General features: G+C 35.6%; 1 protein-coding gene across 1 annotated transcript in view; it reads left to right on the plus strand.

Moving 5' to 3' along the window:
- The window catches only part of LOC107556264 (semaphorin-4B-like), a 67,537-nt gene that overhangs the window by 33,756 nt on the left and 23,627 nt on the right, over positions 1-10,154 (plus strand). Inside the window, exon 3 of the mRNA XM_016239334.1 lies at positions 7,506-7,666. Coding sequence (XP_016094820.1) covers positions 7,506-7,666 — 161 coding nt within the window. The remainder of the gene's footprint in view (positions 1-7,505; positions 7,667-10,154) is intronic.

Genomic DNA, 10,154 nt, shown 5'->3' on the forward strand with positions numbered 1-10,154 from the left:
CCTTGTCCCCCCCCCCCCCCCCCCCCCATACACATACAAAAGAAAGAGGTATAATAACAAATTTAAAAACTATTTTTAATATATAATTTGGCATATAATGTAATTAATTTGGCCTGTTTTTATGTCAATCAATGCAATGCTAACCAGGCTTCAGCAAATTCAGTCTGAGTCAGAGGAATTTTACAGACTGCCGTGTGCTGCAAAATATAGACGCCACTCATTTTCATTGCGCTTCCACTGTGATTGAATTGATCTTGGCACGACTAGAGTATATTAGAGCCACATTGTGAAATGCTGCTAAGTTTTACCAATAAATCAAACCTGTCAGACCCGTCAGGCAAAAACAAGCACACAGGCATCTACACCCACAAATATAAGTGTTTGTGTTTCCTTGATCGTTGTAACCGCATCCTGCATTTATTTATTTGTTTGTTGGCACCTCCCTCATGTCACCATGGTGTCCCAAAACTGGACCATCCTGTACAGTTTGATAAATAACTATACCATACAGATAGTAACTTTTGTAAGTTGCAGGTTGGTTTAAAAAAAGTTGTTTTTCATAGGAAAGTTTAATCAGCCTTTATTTCCAAGTAAATGTTACCACATGACTCATGAAAACCCTAATTACACCTTTCTGCCTTGTGAATTCATTAGATGCACATTTTGATCAAACCTTTAACTGCAGCACTTGGCATCATGCCCATTCTTCCTCTTTCATTTAGTTTTAGAGGCCCCCTCTGTTTGAACCGGTAGTGTTTATGTGGGTTCTACTCACCAAACTCATGTTTGACCTACCCAGATTTCCAGCGGTCACCATGGTGTCTGTGCAAGCTGCCACTTCTCTACTTCTCATGCTAACAAGAGAGACGTTGTGCCAGTTCACTAGACTAACACTAAACTCCTCTCCTGAACGTCTCAACAGATTATACTTCATGTCTTAATGTTTTCTGTTTCCGCCTATCTTGTCCTTTCCGTGACTTCAAACTGCTCTTTTATTATATGATCTGTTTTTCAATATTTCATGCTGAGTTTTCTAAGTTTGGAGCAGGGAGACCCGGCCATGCACGCAGGTGGAAGAGAACAGAATGTTTCTGAAGTGTAAACTGAGTGTTGCGTCATTCCTTTCTCCTCCTCTGGAGAAGCTCAACAGTCATTTCTCATCAACGTGGGGCATTAATGAAAACAGAGCAGTGTGAGAGTACAATTTCCCTTTTGGGAAAGCGGTTTGTCCTTAAAGGGGAAAGACACTAAGAGCACACTGTAAAAGAGCCTATTCCCAGGAGCACTTTGCTGACCACTTCCTTTGGAAGGAAGGGAGCAGTTGAGAACATCATCGAATGCAATTTTATAATATGGGTTTTTATAAGATTACATCAAACATTATGCCATAACTGTGTTTGAACACAGACCGTATCTCACTGACCTTAGACATCTGAACAGAAGAATATATACGGTTTGCAAGACTACACATTTTTCACAAATCAACTCGTTGGTGGATCAGTGTTTATTTAAGTAAATTGCTCCCAATACCCTACGCAGCATCAGCAGTCTTCACTTTTTCTGGCAATTTCAGCAGGGCTTTAATGGAGGGTGTGTGAGTGAAGAGAACAGCCACACAGCTGAGATGAGCATGCATTTGTGTGTTTTTGCCAGATTCATGTGGTTTGCATTGTCATAAAAACAGCGCAAAAGCAGACATGTTCCACTCACTTTTAGTTTCTGTGAGCCTTTGGGGCAACAATTTTCATTTCAGGGTGGTTAGGAAATATTTTAGCTTGTATATCAACACTTTAAATGAACTCGTATGTATTCAGGACAATACAGTTTGCTTATAATGTGAATGTAATGTGCCCCAGTTTCACTTTTGCGCAATCTCAAAAATACAAATGTTACCGTTTACAACATATACTAATGTTATTATAGATACTGTCACACAGCTACAGTGGAATGCACACTTCTCTGTTGTATTTGAATATTTACATTTACATATTTATTTTCCTAAAAATACACTGCAATTGGTATACTAATACTTAAAGTCTGCTAAATTGGAGCAAATAATTTTGTACTTAATGCACTTTAATTGTGCGGAAGAATAGGCTAAAGTTCAACTAAAGATATACTGAAGTATATCTGATTGTGCTAAAGTAGAACTATTGCAAGTATACTTCAGGTACACTTTAAACATATTGCATTTAAAGACCGATATTATTCAAAGACAATACAATCATCATCAAATTAAAACACATTTTAGGTTTAATTTTAAGAACTTATTAAGAAATAAATGTAATATATTACTTTTTTACTAGGGAAGCACCATAATAGGTACACTAGTTAACATAAGTTAACTTATATTATGCCTTATATTAAAGACAAGAGTACAGCATGACATTCTTAAAGTGTAATGTATGTATCCTAGTCATAAATTCACAAAGCTAATCTGATGTTGATCTGGGAAAGTGCATTACATCAGATTTGCTCCAACAAGAAAAACCATTAAGATTATGATTACGGTTATGAATACGGCTCCAGCTTCCATAGCTCATTTGTTCACCTTGACCCATGAAGAACTATCCTTTATCTGTCATCACCATAAAGTGCAGGATTTCAAATGAATAGCGTGTTCCTCAAACGAACGGATCTCGGTGTTCCTGTAAATGTTCCTGAAAAACTTGTCAACATAATTCTTAAGCCCCTTTTACAACGAAGCAATTGAAGAGAGCATTTTTCCAGATTGTTTTTCCCAACATCAAAAGCAGCTTCAACAGTTAGCACTTTGTCATTAAGGCAACAGGGGGCTTGTCATTCTCCTGACACCTGGAGATGACATTATTTCTCCTTCAGCGCATACATTGTTTACCTGGCGCTCGGGAAGGTGAGAAATAATGAAAACGCAACTGGTTTAGTGACACTAACCACTAGGTTTACAGTATTGTACAGTATTACAGGATTGTAATAGGCATCTAACTTCTGAGCATTTTCCTCTGAAAGCTCAAATCATCAGAAACACTGTTTACTTAAACGAGCCATCTTCTGAGGCCTAAACAAAACAGAGTTTGATCTTTCACACTGACGGCCAGATTGCCTCACGCAGTCGCTCTTTTCGACGGGATGTCTCTAATTAACATCGGGCATGTACTGTTAGAGCAGCCGTAGGGAATTCCGCTCTGAAAACCGAACATGGAAGGGTTCCCTAAAAGCCTGCATAATTAATTTCTCTCTAAATGGATTAGAGAGCAAAGCGCAGCAAATATGGAAATCCATTTAGTAGTGGCTTTCTCCCCCCCCACAAAAAAAGACATGTAATTGCATAATGGCAGTAATGATCTCATTCCTCATAAAGAGTCTAGCATAGCTGTGTCTCATAATATAATATATCAAGATATGAGAGACTTTGAAGATTGAGGGTCAACAAGACAAGGACGTACAAGTTATGATATGTTGTACTGCTGTAGCACAAGAGACAATAACTATTCGCCTCATAAGTACCTCTTTCTCTTGTTGACACTCTCAGCCCTCTTTCCCCATGAGTGGGAACAGGATGAGTCTTTTTCCCAGAATGCATCAGTGCAGTTTGGAGGAAGCGAATGGCAGCTGTCGTCATGGAATTGCCCTATGGGAACTGACCTCAGTCAATTCAAACAATAATACCACAGAATCATTGAGAGAGAGACCGTATTGTCTGTGGGGGATTGCTAATGTTTCAAGACATGGGAATCGATGAACAGGGCATCAGTAGTTTGTTTTCTGGAACTGCATTCCATGTCATCCTTAATCAGTTTTGTTCATCGCAGTTCGTTTTCAGTGGAGCAGTTCTTTCCTTGTGTTTCGCAATCACACTTTTTTTAAAACCACGTAATTGATTACAGACAGAGATCTCGAGCATAACATGTGCGAACACAAAAAACAAAACTTTGAGTTTGATCTTTCACACTGACGGCCAGATTGCCTCACGCAGTCGCTCTTTTCGACGAATAAGCAAGGTTTCAAATAAGACCTTGCTTATTTGAAGTGGTCCGCATTTAATTACAGCTGGACGTGGGCAGGTGTTTATACAGCTCTGTATACATTTTCTAGCTTGTGTTGCAGCATGCTAGTCATTAGCTGGATGTATAAATCCCTTTAAATCACAACATACAATGACCAAGACAATGCAACAGTAAATAACTATTGGTGCTTGTATTACTATTACAATTCATCATACTTAAGCCGACTTTTCACTATCTATGAAAAACAACAAACGACAAACTGGAAGTCATTAATTTCCAATGGAGAGCAGTACAGGGGTTGTGTGGCATTCAGACCATATGCGTATGCAAAATTTTCAGATCAGATTTGAGCTTTTGGAATTTTGTGGCTGGACCGTAATGCGACTGCCCGACCACATGTGTATGTATTATAATTAAAATCATGAGCATGAGGTGGAAATTAACAATATATTTGCAGTAAAACATCAACTTCAAACATTATTTCTGCAAAATGGGTAGTTATTTGTTTTGTATGGATATATTCATTCATTATTAGCAAAGTTTAACAGCTGCTTCACGACCAGCTTAAAAGTTATGGGGTGCAAAATATGAAATATATAATATTCATATCAAAATATTTTAATATTATAGCTTTTAATTCATATTAACACTTTAATGTTAGTATTTATATTAAATAATGATGTTAATTAAAAGCATTCATATTAAGTTATTAATTTGTGACTCATATAAGGTGGGACATTTTAACTTGTTTATATACTATATAAACAATATAAAATACATAATATATGATTTATCATTGATATTATTTATATGTGACTGTGGACCACAAAACCAGTCATAAGGTTACATTTTTTTAAATTGAGATTTCCATTGATGTATGGTTTGTTAGGATAGGACAATATTTGTCCAAGATACAACTATTTGAAAATCTGGAATCTGAGGGTGCAAAAAAATCTAAATATTGATAGAATCACCTTTAAAGTTGTCCAAATGAAGTTCTTAGCAATGCATGTTACTAATCAAAAATGTACTTCTGATATATTTACGGTAGGGAATTTACTAAATATCTTCATGGAACTATGATTTTTGGCATAAAAGAAAAATCGATAATTTTGACCCATACAGTGTATTGTTGGCTATTGCTACAAATATGTTCATGCGATTTATGAGGTCCAGTGTCACATATATCATTATATTTACTAATATATACTGTTAAGTCACACTTACTGTAATTCCTGAAACACATCCCACTGTCATCATTTGGATTTTACAGTGAAGTAAAACATTCACATGTGTGATTTTCCCCTAATGGGGCACAATTATTTGCCTCAATATGTGACCTACAGGGAAAACGCTCCAGCAGTGGCACTCTGGAGAATAATTGGGGGAACGGTTTCTGCCTGTGCAAATCCCACTTAAGCCCTGTTTGGTTGCAGCTATTGCCCTTTGTCCTTGTCTCGCTAAATCGCCATTAAATTTCTCCCCAAACCCTGTGAAATGAATGCTGCCGGTGTTGAGTCTTGCCCCGTTTTATCCTGTAATCAGAGAGAGGGGAAATACGAGACACACAGAGGCAGAGACCCCAGTAGCGTGCCATTAATGTGCCGTGTTGATCCCCTCCTGCGGTTTAGCAGACTGGATTTGGTTGTAATAAGCCCTCCTGGTTGAGGGCTGATGCCTTATTATTACCTCATTGTCTCCCCCGGGGTTCAGGAAGCGAGGGCTCAGACCCTCTGCAGCAGCTCCCAGAGACACGGACGCTTTTAGAGTCTTACCTCAGCTCAAAGTCACCCATGGGAGCATAATCAGTGTAATGATTACATGCTCTCTAAGTAAGACCTACCAGAAGTGGATGTCTTGCAAGGATTCTGTAAATCAAGTAAATCAATAGCACAGCTTGTATGCCATGATAGCTTTAACATTTATACCCAATTACCTTGTATTTTATATGATATTGGTGTGCATTAATAAACGCATACATTAAAGTAAATCAACAATCTGTACTTTAGACAGCAGTATTTGTAATTTATAGTCACTAAAAGAGAAGTGTATAACTTGTTGGTCAAGTGAAGGTAACTTATTTTATTTTATTCTCTGCATAATAAACTGAAATAGGAGAAAATATTTGACACAGACGCCAGTTCACGTTGAAATTTTTTTTTTCTAAACAGATTTCCTGAATACTCCTGATTTTATTGAATTTTTTGGATTTTTTTATTTTTATTTATTCATACTGAAAAAGGAGGACGCATGTGACACAGAAAAAAAATATCAGTTCATGTTTAAACCTAAAACATTGTTTTTTTTTCTTTTGGCTCTCATTTTGTGTATGTTGGACCGAAAGACAAGTAATTCAACCATTAAGCCAGACAGATGAGGAGAACATTTTGTTATCTGCCATGTAGTGATGAAGTTTGTATTTACAGCCTGTTGACATTGATTCGACATACGTCTTAAGACCAGAGGAGCTGCTATCTTGGAATGATGTCATGATTGTAGCATGGGAGTACTGCTTCGTTCTGCCAGCCTGTGGAGAGACGAGATGAAAGCATGTATCCGCTCATTTCATTTTACACACTGTCTGAATCACCACCAAATTCTCAAGTGGCTCGTCTGAAGTCATAAAAAAGCCACGCTAAAGTATTCTAAAGGGAATTTCAGCCACAATGCCCTTAACCCTCTTAACAAACACCCCCTACTGGTAGGAAAGACACTGCTTCTTATTGATGCCACTGTCATGGAAACAGAAACAGCCTGCAGGAGCTGCCATGATAATGATGCAGTGCAGTATTTCTGATTAAGAGATGAACATCTGTCTCCGAGCTATAAGTGACCACACAAATGCTCATTCACATTGATTCAGACACTTTTTGTGTAACAGGTTTTAGCTTTCTCACTGCCAGCCAGTAGAAAACATATGACGTTATTATCTAATACACTACCAAGCACTGTTTCTCAACTGACCCAAAAGTGAATCCCAGGTTTGTTCAGGGTAAAATAATTAAATTAAATTAATTATTATTATAAAATAATTAAAATAAAATAAAAACATTCAAATAAATTAAATTAAAAAATATTAAAAGAAATAAAATAAAAACAAAATAAATAAAATTAAATAAAAAAATAAACATTGAAAAAAATGATCATTTATGAATTTATGATTGCAAAACAAATATTCTCATACTTGAAAATTATCATTATAACTATGCAAAGTAAAAGAGAATACGACCAGACCCAGACTACATTGAATATGGGCTAATTTGACAAAAAACATAGAGAAAATAAAATTATTTGTCCTTAATATTAACATATTTAAATGTTTTGATTATTCATTTTTGTACTCTAATATTATACACAGCTACAATGTAAAATCTGTGTCTTGAAGAAAAACCAACTGAAAAGCACGATCACATATTTTACTTTTGCACATTTATCATATTTCCAGCAGTAAATCTTTTTTGGCTCGGTTTTGCTGACATTCTTCCCTTTCCCCTCTCTTTTTTCCATATCTGCTCATAGATGCAAACGAGAGGTCGGTCAAGAGATTTTCACCCAATGGAGTCTTCAATTACACCTCTCTGCTCCTCAGTAAAGAGGATAACATGCTGTACGTTGGCGCTCGAGAGACTCTTTTCGCACTCAATATCACCGATATCAGCAGAACACAGCTGCAGCGTAATGTGAGTATGTCTGTGTGTGTTTTATTATGGAGGATGTATAAGCATGTGCATTAGTCTGTAATATGGGCATAAGTAAACGAGAGTGGAATATCGTTAATGTTGGGTATAGACATCACTTAAGCACACCCATACGTTTTGTACACATGTAAAAGTGAATACAGGTAAAGTGGGTCAATTGTTTTCTGACAATTTGTCATTGGTAATAAAATATGATCCAAGTGGCTAAAATCAGATTGATCTGGAGCTTGAGTTCAATAACTCACCAATGCAGCTCACTTGAACAGTTCATCTGAATGATTAACAATAAGTCGGTCTCTAAAATAGATATTTGCAAAATGACTGTGCTAAATTTGAATCCGTCAAACTGCCCGTCGCACTACTTTCAGTTCATAGGACCTGTTATTGCATTGACACGTCCGCACTGTAATTTCCCTGAAAGCTTGACACTGCATAAGGGCTGTTATTAGATTAATAATCTGCATGCCTAATTTGCTGCCAGATTGATTTGTCTTGGGAGCCAGGTTTGGATGGATGTTGGGACCCTGATGAAGCTGCAGTAATAACTGCTGTTTTTTGAGACCGATGACACACAGCTGCCAGAAACCTCTCCCAGACTATTACAGAGGATTTAGATCAAACCCAGTGATGTGAAAACAAGTTCTGAGGCCCAGCCAGACAACACTTGTGCACACAACCTGGTGCTTGCTTTGAACATTTACCTTTATATAACGCTCAACTGTTTGTGTGTATTAGTTTTGAATCTTGGAAAATTAATTTGCATAATTATCATACGTTCCCGTTCAAAAATCTGTCATCATTTACTCATTACAGCTCATTTACATATTTTGTTCCAAACCTGTTTGACTGTGTTTCTTCTCTCGATTACAAAAGAAGATATTTTGAAGAGTGTTGGGAAACAAACAACAGTCGAACCCATTGGGTTCTATTGTATGTATGGAAAAAAATACTGAGACATTTCTAAAAATATCTTCTTTTATTTACCACTAAAGAAGAAATGTCAAATAGGTTTGGAACAACAGGAGAGGAAATTATGACAAAATTGTAGTTTTGGGGTAAACAAATCCCTTTAAAAACAATCAGAAATTGCTCATACATGTCTAAATTTGATCATTTTGATTAAATCAAACTTTATCCACATGTCATTTGATTTAAACTGGAAATTCTGTCATCATCTGTCCTCCCTTGAGTTGCTCCAAACTTTATTATTAAAAAAAGTTAAAAAATGTATTTAAAAAAAATCAGTTGTATTAGCAATTAGTTTACTTACGTTCTGTTTTTAAAGACTGATCTGAAATCATGATATTAATTGTGATCATTTAATTATATTAAGAACCATAGTTTTTACTTGTAAGAAAGTAAAAGCTTGCAAAAGCTTTACTTGCACTTGTAAGAAATAAAAGCAAATCTGCACATAATTTTGTGGGGGAAAAGCATGTTCATATTTTCCTCCTTACGTTACAACCTACCAATTTTAATAATAGTTTGTATTTGTGTTATATCTTTCTAGACAGTTATTCCTTGCTAGTGTTAATTGAAATTTTGTATTGTATTTTTATTACAATGTAATGCTTACCCATAGTGAAAAATAAATATATTAACATGTTTTTGAAATACATTTATTTCATGCTAAACACAGTAAACTACAAATACATTTACATATTTGTGAACCTAATAATACCCTGCAATTGTACTTTTAGTATACTAAACTGGTATACTTAAAGTCTGCTAAATTCTAACAACTAATTTTGTACTTAATGCACTTTAATTGTGCGGAAGTACAACTAAAGATATACTTAAGTATATTTGATTGTGCTAAAGTGGAACTATTGCAAGTATACTTCAGGTACACTTTAAATATCTTACATTTAAAGACAGATATTATTTAAAGATCATGCAATCCTCATCAATAGTGACATTAAAACACATTTTAGGCATATTATTAAGAAATGTGCATTGTGAACAAGTGATACTCCAAATAAAGTTTAACCCTCAATCGTCATTCGGGACAAATTTGGGCAAAATCATTTTGTTTTTTTTAAATAGTTTCCTTAATCTGAGTGGTTCAAGACTTGGCTACTTTTCGTAAGTTTGCCACCTGAACACACACACAAAAAAAGAAGACTCAATTCAACAAAGTTAAGTGGTTGAAAAAAAAAACCTCCTTAATTTGTCATTCGTGCCCAAAAATGGGCACCCATAGGAAATGAATGGGAAATTTTAAAAAAAAAAAAAAAAAAAAAAAAAGATGCCATTAGCAAATGACCCGGGTCTGGAATGAGAGTACTCTGCCTTTTTTTTCTTTTATCCATCTTTTTTCTTTTATATATTTATTTATTTGTTCAACAACAGGTTTATTTGTTATGTTTGAATGCTTCAGAATTTTTTTCTGTAATAACATTGCTTTCTATTGAGCTATTTTTCATCAACATACAGTATGTCAGATACTGTATCATCATCACACACAAAG

Source organism: Sinocyclocheilus grahami, unplaced genomic scaffold, assembly GCF_001515645.1.
Source record: "Sinocyclocheilus grahami isolate Dianchi unplaced genomic scaffold, SAMN03320097.WGS_v1.1 scaffold562.1, whole genome shotgun sequence".
In the NCBI taxonomy this organism is placed as follows: domain Eukaryota; kingdom Metazoa; phylum Chordata; class Actinopteri; order Cypriniformes; family Cyprinidae; genus Sinocyclocheilus; species Sinocyclocheilus grahami.